Consider the following 12,870-nt stretch of genomic DNA (forward strand, 5'->3'; position numbering starts at 1 on the left):
ATTTTTGTTGCTGCTCTGTCTGCTGTACTATCTGTTCTTCATGCTGTTGAAGTATTATTCTTTGTTTTGTCAATTCTTGCTGCTGATTCTTCAGTTGGTGTTCAACAGTTTTTGTGTTTGCTGTAGTTTCATCTGATGGAATATGTAATGTCGGAATTGCAGTGTTTTTTAAAACACGTCTTGTTGGGGCACAACTATAATCGTTGTCACAAAAATGTTTGTAGCACACTTGCCACTTTTGAATTTTACGTTCATCTACTTGCTGTATATGTAAATTGTCTAACCACAACTTGCGACGTTCACGATTTTTTGGGAATAAATGAGATGGTACATTACTCCCAGATTTACAAGTAGAAACGCAACATGCTCTACCCATCTTTAATGTTTATTAAAATGTAACAACAGTTTAACAACTGCACAATGTAGTCGCGTATATAACTAACGGCAAAACGTGTTGAAACGTGTTCACACGTATTCACTTACACATTCGTATTTAGTTCATATGCCAGGTACGCCTTATTATAGTAGGCGCCACTAACGCTGATACACGCAGTTTGGTGGCCCTGCGTGGAACAGAGAACAAAGACGAATCGAGACGTTGAAAGCGCGTGAGCGCCCGAGGCGAGCGCACCGCCGCATGGCAAATCATCCCGCGTTTGTAAACACAATCAGTGGCGCGCTAGCTACAATTCTCCCAACGACATCTATCGGAACTGAACGTGAACTTTTACGCGTTCATTCAACGTATCAACGTATATATATATATATATATAGAGTTCGTTCCGTTTCGCGCGTATGCGCGCATATTTATCTATAGCACACGTCACGTATAGTATAGACAAATGCGCTCATATGTGTGAAACGGAACGCAGCTTATATATATATATATATATATTTCGAGACTTGCTGACGTCACTTACGCAGGCGCACGAGAGACCTTGCCCGCGAATTTTCACGCAATCCTTCCGACAACCGTTCCTCTGCACCTGTGCGCGCCTGTGGTGGCACCTTGCACCTGTCGGACTCTCTGGTCGTTCGCTGTGGTCTTCGAGATCTCTCGCTTGCGGAACTTCCCCTATGTGGTTTGTTCACAGACGCCCGTCGCGTTACGGAGTGAGATTCTGATCAGCAACGCCGGAGAACACCGTTACATATCAAGTGCGAAGAAATTTAAAGCAGAGTTTTTTTTTGTTTTTTTATCAAAAGCACGTAGAATCACAGTCCGTTCGGTTTATTTTCAGCATTTACGACTTGGTTTTCCACACTTGTCGTATATGACGTTTGGACTTAACGCGTTTCCTAATCATTTTTTGTTGCGACGGTGCTTTGTGAATAATTGATCAATTAGTCGTACGCATTAACAGATACAAGTTTATTCAGCAATTTTTTTTATAAATTGTTGTTTTACACGCGTCATACAAAAATCGAATGAGATTATCCATCGGTCGATTAGTGGGGGGGGAGGGGGCAACATTTTTGTTTATTTATATAATTTTGTTTTGTTTTGTAGAGAAATGGAAGACGAACGACTCACTAGCAAAGATACCGAGGAAGACAAGTGCGGAGACAAGCCCAAGGAAATTCTGGGCTTGACCACCAGAGCAGCTTTGAACACGCTTCATCGCGATGTTAAGCGTGTTCTGCAGGAATACGAAGAGGATCATAGGAAAAACAAGTATTATCTTGTACAGACCAATAGTGATTATTTGAAGCAAATTAATTTAAAGAAAGTAAAATGGCACTTTGAAATGTGAAAATTGGAAAGAAAAGATGCTAGTAAGAGCCAAGCGTTGATTATTAATGCTCAAATCAATGTTTATAAGCTATAATGATTAAGATTTGTTAATATTTGCATGCGCAACACGTTTTGTATTTTACTCTGCAATTATTTTTTTTTTTTTTTTTTTTTATGTTTAGAAAGTACAGAGCTTGGCTCAAGGATGTCTTGCATCATCGTAGTCAATACACAATGCTCTGCTGGACCTCAGCACTTGCTCTTCTGATCAATGCTGTTATTCTCATAGCTGCATTCTTCACACTCAATGAAAATTGGTGCGTTAAATATTTACAGATGTATCATCTGTGCTTATGAAAAAACAGTATATTAATATCATGTTATATATATACACTTATATATATACATATATACACATATAAATACATATATAAATGACACTATAAATAAGTTCTACAAGTGATTATGCGCCATTGCAGGTATTCTACACTGCCCTATGAAGGACTGATAGTCTGTTGTTTAGTAGTATTTAATTTTATTTTAGTAGTTTTGGATAACAAATTGCGACACAACGAGATCCCTCACAGAGTAAAGATTCTTCTTGATCAACTTGACAGTATGTACTTTTCTCGACATATAATTTTCTTTTATAGTTTCACAATACTTACTTAAATTTTTATGTTGAACCTTGCAGTTGCACGGTCCACATGTCGATGGCGACCTGAGAACTATCCACATCTGCTCAGTCCGCAATCACCCTGCCTGACTCTGCAATGGACATACCGCGATGGCAAGATAGTCAATCTACCATGGGCGCTGCTAGTTGCCGGTGATATAATTGTAATGAAGCCGGGTCAACAAGCACCTGGATATTGCGTGCCGTACAGTGTATGTGGATTTAGTTTTATCACATGATATTCGCTCTTCAAAGTCACCTACCAGAAATATTCGTTGAACTCTATTCTCGATGAAAACTTTTAGGATCTCGAAGCACCAGTGTTACACGCCAGAGAGACCTACAGCCAACCGGTACACCCCACCAGTGAGATTTTCTCCATGCCGCAGTCACGCGTCCCGTTGAAAAACAAAATCTACAAGCTGCAGGAAACGCCGTACTTGACAAATCTGAGGATGGCCTTGGATCAGGCGCTCGACCGACCGGTTACTTACTACAATCGCAAGCGTCACTTGCTGATGATCTGCTGCATTGAGCACGTAGCCTATCCGATACTGCTGATCATCATCCTCGTGGTGAATCTGCTGCGTTATCTCTATCCAACGGATTACTTCAGCACCGGTCACTGGAGCGAGATGTTCCTGTTGCAACCGATCGCCGTAACTTTGCCGTTGTTGCCATTGGTATTTCCCGCTTGTTGGATATTTCTCAACTGCTTCGGCATGGCTCGCTTCAAGGCGCTGTTCAAACTCTACTTGTCTGAAAAAAAGCTTCAAGTAAGCGATGTCTGTTTACTTGAAATAAAATTTGTGTTTCAAATTTAAAGAGCGTTTTTTATCGAAATATTTATCTTCAAACATTCGACAATTAGGAAGTAGATCCTTTCGAAGACGCGGACATCAACGGTCCGACTCATCCGGAAGTGGTGTACAACTGGCTTGAGCTCAAGAAGTACTTCTTCGACATTCTCTGCGGCAGGGAGCACATGATGTCAAGATCAGCCAGTATCTTGCACGTTCTGGGCTCCGTAACTGTGAGTATCTTACCGAGTATTGTACAAACAAAAGTGATCGTTGTTGTATTATAACAGCATTTTTTTCTGCGTTGCAGGCGTTATGCTGCGTGGACAAGAAGGGAATTCTGTCGTGGCCTAATCCCACGGCGGAAAAAGTCTTCTTCTTGCGCAACGCCAGTACTCTTTCACCGAGTTCAAGGTAATTGGAATCGAAGATACAAACTTTAGTATAAAAAAATGTATATTTTAATACTAACAATTGTTGCAACAATCGATTATTTTTGCAGCACCAACAGCATAAACAAAACAGTCGACAAGAATCAGGATTCCGAACAGACCAAGGCGACTTCTGACAAATCGTACATTCAACACGGTAGAAATAGCAAAGCTCGATATTCTTCCCGATTGAGCAAACGAAACGCGACTGTAAAATAAACAAATGATTTTTGATGCTTTGCAGATATGTCGCACTCCATCGCCGAAGTGTTGGATCTCACGCATGATCACGCGCTGCCGTTTCGCTTGCAATTCGACGATCACTCGTGGCGGCAACATCTGAACTCCCTGAAACCGCTCGGTCTGGCGATTCTTCTCAACACGTGCAATATGGACACGCAGGAGCACTACATGCAGTTCTGTTGCCACGTTACGTGCGAAGCTCTCTGCAACGAGAATCTAGTTCCCGTGATAAACAGACGGTATGCTTTTCTCCGGTATTTCTTTTTTTTCTATATTTTGAAATTTGTTGCATCGGCGCAATTGAACATAAAAAAAAAATCACACATTTGGCAGATGTCTGTGCGAACTCGCGAAACAAATCGGCTTCCAGGATCAAGCTCAAAAGATCTTCCAATTAGAGCAACAACTATGCACATTTAGACACGTAGTGAGTATTGTACTCTCGCAATGTTTTTCATAAATTTTGTCAAATCTTTGCAAAAGAAGAGCAAAATCTAATTTTTGCTTCGTTACAAGCAACCCGAAATGGTCAGGCGGGACATAAAATTCGCGCGTTCGCTGAGCATCGCGACGAAGCTGAAGTTCCCGTTCCCGCACATGGTTGCTGTGGTCATGAAAGAGCGAACTGGCGGCGGCCTGCAGTTGTTAACGCAAGGAACAGCCGATATTATTCTCGACTCGTGTATCGAATACTGGGACGGACATGATCTCTGCCCTCTTTCCGCGTCGGATAGGTATGTATTTTTTTTTTTTACATTATTTAATTCGTATTTCTAATTGCAACATAATTCACGTACACAGAGTGTTTCTTACACTGTCTGGATGAATCCCGGAAATTTGACAAGATTTGTATTTCTTTTTCTTCTTTTTTGTCGCAGGAAAAAAGTGCAAGACTTCTATCAGAGAACAAGCTTGACGTCTTATTGCACCGCGTTCGCTTATCGACCGTTGACGCGCGCGATAAGCGACAAGATGTCGGAGATATACCTGGAGCTTCCTGCGGACAGCAAGCATTTGTACACACCCCATCGAAGTCCGACACCCTTACCCTGGGATTTCAGGAACGTTCTCGACCCCAGAGTGCGTGGGATACTCGGACAGTTTCATTCGACAGGTTTCGTTGATTCTGCCGTTTCCGAGTGTTTGTTGTTGGCAGATATTTTGATTTTTGAAAAATATTTGACTACCTTCTTCTCTCTTTTTCAGATTCTCTGTTGTGCAACGAAAGCAAAGACGAAGACGTGAACGACGTCGAAGGTTGTTTCGAGGTTCAGTGCAATCAAGTCTTCATCGGAATGGTCACGATGCAATATCAGGCGCAGACGGATATGGTGAGACGCTGCCAAGTTGATCGTTAAGCATTTACACAGTCGCGAGCGGATAAATAAATACACACATACATGTATTCGATTATAGGTGCAGCTGATCGAGCAACTAGACAGAGCTTGCATAAGATTCGTTCACTTTAGCAAAGAGAACGAACTGCGCTCGCGTGTTTTCTCAGAGAAAATGGGCTTGGAGAGCGGCTGGAACTGTCACATCTCGTTACTCAGCGAGGGAGTCAGGTATTCAAAGCGCTACACACGTTTTATCATTATTGTTTTTTTTTTCTTTCTTGATGTTTGTCGATTTTTTTATGGCGCACTTACGTAAACTTTGTTATCTCGTCGGTGTTTCTGATTCAGCACTTAGCTTTTTTTTTTTTTTATTATTATTTTATCATAACTGTATTGCCGAGAAACTGTGTTTCTTTTTTCTTGGGATGTGTAATTGAGATTCAAAGAATTCAAGGTGTCTATTTAATAAGAACAAAAATATTTTGAAAAAGTTTTAACGGCAGGATCGGGACTGGATAAACATTCACTGAATCATTCGTGTAATTTTAATAAAATTTTCGTCTTATCAGAGCGCGAGCTGTGATAAAGCTCGAGTAAAAATGCATCTGTGTATATTGCAGGAGACAGCAATGGCTGGAGAGATATCCGCATTTGCCTCTGTTGTATATGTTTGTCTATACGTCTCTTTTACCTTTATTGTTATTAATTTGCATGTTGACCGTTGTTGCGAACTCTCACAAAAATTAGATTACAGTCTTAAACTGATGTAAACTCCAATAATAGTTCAGAAACAATAGTTTATTTATTTATTTATTTATTTATTTTGAAAATTTCAACTTGTAAAGAGCCTCTGTTTATCTTTTAACTTTGACCCTTTTGTTAGTTTCACTATCATTCTTCATGTGCTGAAGTTGCAAGTTGTTGCATATCACAAGATGTTTCTTCATTTCTTCCCATTTACGTGTGCGATCATTCCTTATACGTAATCTGCTATATGAGTTTTTAACAATCTAGATTTTGTGATTGCGCGAATTGATCTAACCAACTTAACCCATTCAAGATTCGTTCATGCGAATGTGCATGAACAGTCGTACAACGAAGATACACGCTCTCTCTCATGTACTCCAGAGTAACTAACACACACATGACAACATCAGGTCCGAGAGTCCAGTGGGTTGGTGGGTGAGCCAGGCAGCAGCCATGTACTCACCCACTCCCTCACCAATGGCCCAATCTCAACAGCCTAATTACTCCTGCATGGATGAGGCCAGCCACTTGCTTAATCGTGTCTTACCTCGGTACGTTACGTCGCTTATTACACGCTAGAAATAACTCATTCAAATTTTTATCAGGACATTGTCCTACAATCTTGAAAGAGAAAAAACACTTGAGAGATTCCTTTTGGTTTACAATAATCAGAGAATTGCTATTATTTTTTTTTTTTATAAGTTTTTTTATTCTTGATTTTACATTCACATCGAGATACATTCAAAAAAAAAAAAAAAAAAGCCCCCATGAGAATCTTAGTCACAACTTGGTCGTCGAATCTCGCACTTGAACGTACATGGCTTTTCATATGCGGAAGATGTACGATGTAGCATGACGAGAACATTTTCAATCATTTATACAAGAAGCTTTGGCAAAAGAGAAATTGAACGACCTAACACACTTCCCCAGCTTTTTTTTGCCTCGATGTGGTTTCTCTGTCTACCGTCAGTGGTACAACAACGGCCGCTTATGATTCGCATAAATCTCACTCGGAACAAATAACACTCATTTGTTCGAAGCGAAGACTTTATCTTCTAAGATGAAGTTTTTCAAGGTGAGAATCTCAGAGCTCAGAATCTCGCCTCATTTTCGAGCAACAAAAGTCAGCCCGCAAGCGGCCGCTGTTGTAGCTAGTACGCTAATCGAGAACACTTGTGGCAAGAATGTTTTATTTTGTAGCAACAACCTGACCAACAGTCGAGCGATGAGCATGTCGGCTCCAAGCGCCATCAACACGGACTTCGTGACGGTGAAGTTCGACGATGAGACTACCGAGTGGAACAACACGGGGACTTCGCAGGCCAAAAGCGCCATGAGTCACAGGTAAAAAAAAACCGGCTAGGTTTTGTAGATGCAATAAAATTGGCATTTGTTATTTTTTTATTTAATTACTCAAAGATTGATTGCTTAATATACGTTGTAGTTTTTCTTTGTTGGTAATAAATTTAAAACACAGCGCACAGTTTTTTAAAGATCGTCAATAAATACTTCATACGTAGAGATAATAAATTATCAAGACAGGGAGCAAGATACTGTGAGAAGCGAGGACAGCGTGCTGGTGCAGAGCGTTGACTTGGGATCTGGTCAGGAAGCCTGGAGATCCTTGAGCTGCCTCACCGACAGTACCGAGCAAAGCGCGCCCGTCAATTTTGATCTATCGAACAGGGTAGAGTAAACGTTTTTTTTTTTTTTGCTGATTAAAAAGAAAACTTTAATGAAAACATTCGTGAACCTAAAAACGTTGTCTCCTTTATAAACTCACAGGCCAAATTGCCGAGAGGCATAGAGAAGATACGTCCGCACATTGAACTCATAGACAACGTTCCTCTGCTCGTGTCTCTGTTCACCGACTGCACAACCGCGGTGACGCGCGAGATGCTGCACATAATGCAGGATTACGGCGAGGTGGTCTGCGTTCTCGGCTCCTCGGCCAATGCCGAGAACATGCCGATCTTCATGCAAGCCGACGCCGGGTAATTATTATGCATCGATCGTGGATTTGATTAAAATTTTCACTTTCTTCAGGCGCAGTGAGCGCTTCGGAAGATGAAGTTTTTTGTGACTGTAGAGTTTTAAATAAAATAAAATAAAATAAAATAAAATAAAAAGATTCTGAAGAATAAAATTAATTGTAGAGTGGCAGTGGAACCTCTGTATCCCCAAGTGTGCCAAAAGGTGGCTGTGTTGGTGCCCACCACGGGGGATCAGGGAATCTCGCCTGTCGATCTCAGCAGAGCGCTCAACTCCGTCGCGTGCTCGCTGAGCGTTAAACGCGAGGATCCCGTGGCTATTTTCCATCTTATCATGGAGGTATGATTTATAAAAAAAAAAAACAATTCAAGGAATTTTCTTCTATTTATTTACGGGCGTAAAGTTCGGCTAGTTCAACGCTCATTTTAAGTGGAACGTGTGTACATCTTCGTAACACTTTACCGACCGGAAACCTATTGATAGACGTTTCTGCTGTTAACGCTTATCGACCGGGAGTCTTTTAATCAAGCTGCCGGCGTGTTTCGTCATTAATCGCAGTTCGTTTCCGTACTAACCGAAGCGCAACAAGCTCGTGTGTATTACGTGACAGTTCGTGTGACGCGTATTACACTGGAATTAATTGTGTTTTTTTTTTTTTTTACCTAACCTGATCAATCGGTTTCGTGCATAACACGCGTGAGAAGTGCGTGGAAAACAGCTGTGTATCATTCACAGCCACAACAAGTGGCTGAGAGAACACATAAGTTCGGAACGAAAGTTACAACAACGGAATTTTCACTCTACACAAAATTATGAATCGAGATAATGAGATCAAAGAATTCTGTGTGGATAATTTGTCAGAATGTTCCGACGGTTCAGAGAGCGATGACGAGAAGGACACAACCGATTGGAATCAGTGTTCTTTATCTGAGGTAGTATACAAAGATTCAGATAGTGAAGATGACAATGGAGAAGAAGAAGAAGAAAAAGAAGAAGAAGAAAAAGAAGAAGAAGAAGAAGACAGTGTGTGGTCAACGAAGGATGAACCAATTACTCTGGAACCCTTTGAAGGCAGCCCCGGCATAAAAATCACGCCTAACTCTCAAAACGTGGCGGACGTCGTGAATCTGTTCATGGGAGCGGACCTTTTCGAGCACATGGCAAATGAATCCAACAGATATCACTATCAAATATTGAACACGTACAAAATTCCATCAAAGACAAAGAAATGGAGAGACATCACGGTGGCCGAAATGAAGAAGTTCTTAGGTCTAATTGTTCTAATGGGACAAGTAAAGAAGGACATGGTCCACGAGTACTGGTCGACCGATCCGGCAATTGAAACCCCATTCTTCTCGAAAGTAATGAGCAGAAACCGATTCATGCAGATCTTGCAGACGTGGCATTTTTCTAACAACGACAACATAGCTGTCAATTCGAACAGACTCGTCAAGATTCAGCCTGTTGTCGATTATCTTAAAATGAGATTCAACGAAGTTTACAAACCCGGTCAACAATTGTCGTTGGACGAGTACGTCATACCGTGGAGCAGCAGATCCATTTCCTTCAGAACGTGCAATTCTAAAACCACCATGAAGGATGGTCTGCTCTTTAGAGCACTCTGCGAGTCTGCTACAGGATATATCTGCAATTTCGAGATACGCCCTACCCGAGAAGAGAAGCTGGAAGATACTGTTTTGACGGTTACGGAACCTTACAGAAATATGTGGCATCATGTTTACCAAGACAATTATTACAACAGTGTGAATCTAACTCGAACTCTGTTGAGCAACAAGACACGAACGTGCGGCACGATTCGAAAGAGCGGAGGTTTTCCCCGCGCTCTTCAATCGGTGAAGCTGTCGAGTGGCGAAATCGCGTTTCGTCGAAATCGCGACGTTCTCTTGCTAATATGGAACAACGGCGCGAGAAACATGAACGTGATATCGACGATACACAACGCGCAATTGATGAAAGTCGAAAGCGCGACGAACAAGAAGTCGCAAAAATCGATCAAAAAACCCGCGTTGATACTGGATTATAACAAATACATGAAGGGAGTTGATCGTGTGAATCATTATCTTGAGTTCTATTCGATTTTGAGAAAGACAAAGAAGTGGACTACGCGAGTTGTGATGTTTCTCATCAACTGCGCTCTCTTCAACTCGTTCAAATTATACACGGAACTGAACGGGAGAAAGAAGATGTTCAAAAAATTCTTGCGCGACGTGGCGGTCGCGTGGATAACAAATTGCGAGAGTAAACAACGAACAGATGTAACGAATACCGAGCAATCGGATGATTCGTCAATTACCGAACGAACGGATCTGTCGAACACGCGATCCTGTTCGGTCGAAGAGAATGAAACAACGGAGTCGCCCGATGCGCCGATCACTCCCGAACCCGCGAGAAGAACACCCAAGATGGATCATCCGGACAGATTGACAAATTTGAAGAAACACAAACTTATCAAAATAATCAGCAACGGCAAAAGCAAAATGCCCCAAAGACAGTGCAGAGTGTGCGCGTCGAAAAAGATAAGAAGCAGAACGTGCTTCATCTGCGTCTTTTGTTCTGTCCCGTTGCACAAAGGTGACTGTTACCAGCGCTATCACACTTTAAAAAAATACTAAAAGAAAAACTGTCTTCGCGACGAAAACTTACTGTTTAAATTTTTGTTGTTCAAACACGTTACCAGTCTCCAAAAAATAATTCCATTGTATAAATTTCATATTTGCGTTGAAAACCTTAATATCGACAATATTAAGGTACGGTCCAAATGTGTGCGACAAAAAAAAGCGAAAAAAAAAACACACTTTTCGATCTGGTTGATCGAGCGTTAAATTGTAAGTAATTTATCCAGTTGTTGTTTTTATTCTCAAGTTTACAAAAGTCACTGAATTAAAAATAGCAAATGAAACTTGCACGAAGTCGGAATCGCGTTAAGGTACGATGTATAACACACCATCTTTCTTCTCACAGGCTCGTCACTACATGAGGAGTTTGTGGAACTGCATGCAATTCTGGCTGTGCTGTTCGATCACAGTCGCGTTCACGTCCATCCTGTCCGCGTTTATGTTTCTGCCACCGTTACTCTCCATCGATCAGGTGCTCTGGCTTTGCTGTCTGATAATTCCCATGTTGTCGATATCAATGATCGCCACGCCGATCGATTCGACGATAATGCAACGCGCGACCGGCAAGAATCAGTGCATTGTCAACGGAGAGGTGAGAAACGGTAGTTGTTCGATTACGGTGGAAGACTTTCGGATTTTTGTACACTTGTAGTGAGTCGTGAATTAATGTATAATATGTATTTATTACGCAAATCCAGGTCATGCTGTTTGTGCTGTGGTGCTACGGCGTCAAGTTTCTGCCCACGGTGATCACGGTGATTCTGTCGCAGTGCATCTCGTTCCTGACACTCTGTCCTATCTATGCGTCGCAGAATTCTAACAAGTGCCTGTACATATATCCAGATCCGCGGGACCAAATATGGGGCGGTTGGGATAGCAAACCCCTTGTCATTCTGGCCGTGCAACATTTCGCCCTCACTCTTATAGTTTTGCACTTCGGTAATTGTCCACAATATTGTCATTGTTAGTTGTCACTGTTTTTTCAAGTTGTAAATAGACTTAAAAATCTTGACAATTTTTGTTTAAAATTTATTTCGCAGTAATTGGAAGTGTAATTTCAGATCTCGCAAGTTTTCTTTTTATAATTTTTAAACGCCAATCATTTGTGCGGTGGCTTCAAATTTATTTATTTTTTTTTTTTTTTCCTGTCTCTCATTGTGAGAAAGATATTTATAATCCCTTTATCTGCAAAATGTACTTAATGCTGCGCACTACTTTTTCTTTTCAGTTACCATATCTGTCAGTTTTGTGCATAGAGAATACTCGATATGGAAGAAAAATCCTATAACTAATTGCACCTGGTTTCTCAGCGTGTTTATTGTGTAAGTAAAAACAATCTCAAGTTGCCACCGTACCATATGTTTCAAAGAAAATTCAAATCATACACACCGTTGCGTCACAGATTGTGCATACAGGCTGCGTTCTCCGGTGTGGTGTTCGGCAGATTTTGGAAGGAAGAAGGCAAAAAGATCGAAAACTCATCACTGCACGTGCCATTGTTCTTCTTGCTTTCAATTCCGCTGACGTTCGCGATAAACGAATTGGTCAAGTGGCAAGAGATCAAGTAAGTCTAGACTCCCGTAATGTTTCAAAATCGATTCGATCTTGTCAATCGATGTTTTTATCTCGTTTTTGTTTTCTCTTTCAGAGTGAACGTTAGATATCAGAAAAGAGCCCGTTTAGAATTCGGAACGAAATTAGGAATGAATTCGCCGTTTTAAATTGTATACTCTAAGAAACTGGAAGTCGGTCTTGTTTCCATAGTTTTTTAATAATGTTGCTCTACAATACATATATGTATATATTTTTTTCAGCAAGATGACAAAAATCAATATACATGTATAGAGTGCATTGTTTGCTTCGGGCGGGTCAGTTTGTCTTTTATTGTTATAGTTATAACATGTGAAATGCTCGCACACAGACACAAAATTGTTCCTACAAAACAAAATAGTAATTTTTTTTATTTATAGCAAGTGTAGATTATCAACGTCCGTTTTCTCCATGTTCGCGATAACTTAATCGATCGATTGCTAATCAATTGCGATTGGTTATTTCGGTCAATCAACCAATATGATTGTGATCGGCTCTAACGAGGACAATCGATCGATTAAGTCATCAATCTCGGAGATGATGGAAAAACGGGCATAAGGATGTCAAAGTGACTAATCCATATCCTGCAAGATTTTTATCTACATCGAGAAGTTTTTTTTTTTTTAATCAGACGCAGAGATTGTAATGGTAGAAATCTTGCCGGTACGGAGTTTTGGTTGTGA

General features: G+C 40.9%; 2 protein-coding genes across 7 annotated transcripts; both read left to right on the top strand.

Moving 5' to 3' along the window:
• The first annotated feature begins 936 nt into the window (after positions 1 to 936).
• On the top strand, positions 937 to 12,782 carry LOC109859049 (transmembrane protein 94). Of its 6 annotated transcripts, none has more exons than XM_020436898.1 (25): positions 937 to 1,158; positions 1,511 to 1,675; positions 1,918 to 2,052; positions 2,215 to 2,351; positions 2,430 to 2,623; positions 2,717 to 3,187; positions 3,283 to 3,444; positions 3,522 to 3,625; positions 3,714 to 3,799; positions 3,887 to 4,124; positions 4,219 to 4,312; positions 4,402 to 4,619; positions 4,764 to 4,999; positions 5,092 to 5,216; positions 5,302 to 5,450; positions 6,380 to 6,520; positions 7,170 to 7,313; positions 7,512 to 7,656; positions 7,755 to 7,963; positions 8,126 to 8,300; positions 10,944 to 11,189; positions 11,296 to 11,536; positions 11,826 to 11,919; positions 12,000 to 12,161; positions 12,246 to 12,782. In XM_020436898.1, exons 2-25 carry the CDS (start codon positions 1,515 to 1,517, stop codon positions 12,316 to 12,318), a joined length of 4,140 nt encoding a protein of 1,379 aa, XP_020292487.1. In that variant the 5' UTR covers positions 937 to 1,158; positions 1,511 to 1,514; the 3' UTR covers positions 12,319 to 12,782. The 6 variants fall into 6 exon arrangements, with proteins under 6 accessions (XP_020292487.1, XP_020292488.1, XP_020292489.1 ...); XM_020436899.1 differs by having other exon boundaries at positions 937 to 1,082; XM_020436900.1 differs by lacking the exon at positions 6,380 to 6,520.
• On the top strand, positions 8,308 to 10,807 carry LOC109859051 (piggyBac transposable element-derived protein 4-like). The gene has a single exon (XM_020436906.1). The coding sequence runs from the start codon at positions 8,774 to 8,776 to the stop codon at positions 10,592 to 10,594; it is 1,821 nt and encodes a 606-aa protein (XP_020292495.1). The 5' UTR covers positions 8,308 to 8,773; the 3' UTR covers positions 10,595 to 10,807.
• Positions 12,783 to 12,870: the final 88 nt, after the last annotated feature.

Source organism: Pseudomyrmex gracilis, unplaced genomic scaffold (assembly GCF_002006095.1).
Source record: "Pseudomyrmex gracilis isolate BER0280 unplaced genomic scaffold, ASM200609v1 scaffold_235, whole genome shotgun sequence".
Taxonomy (NCBI): domain Eukaryota; kingdom Metazoa; phylum Arthropoda; class Insecta; order Hymenoptera; family Formicidae; genus Pseudomyrmex; species Pseudomyrmex gracilis.

Excerpts from the sequence above, each read along its gene's own strand:
- LOC109859051 (XM_020436906.1), top strand. The coding sequence starts at position 8,774 with ATGAATCGAGATAATGAGATCAAAGAATTCTGTGTGGATAATTTGTCA.
- LOC109859049 (XM_020436898.1), top strand. The coding sequence starts at position 1,515 with ATGGAAGACGAACGACTCACTAGCAAAGATACCGAGGAAGACAAGTGC. Across the intron at positions 3,445-3,521 it reads ACGTTCTGGGCTCCGTAACT|GCGTTATGCTGCGTGGACAA; the intron begins GTGAGTATCTTA and ends TCTGCGTTGCAG. Across the intron at positions 4,125-4,218 it reads GTTCCCGTGATAAACAGACG|ATGTCTGTGCGAACTCGCGA; the intron begins GTATGCTTTTCT and ends CACATTTGGCAG.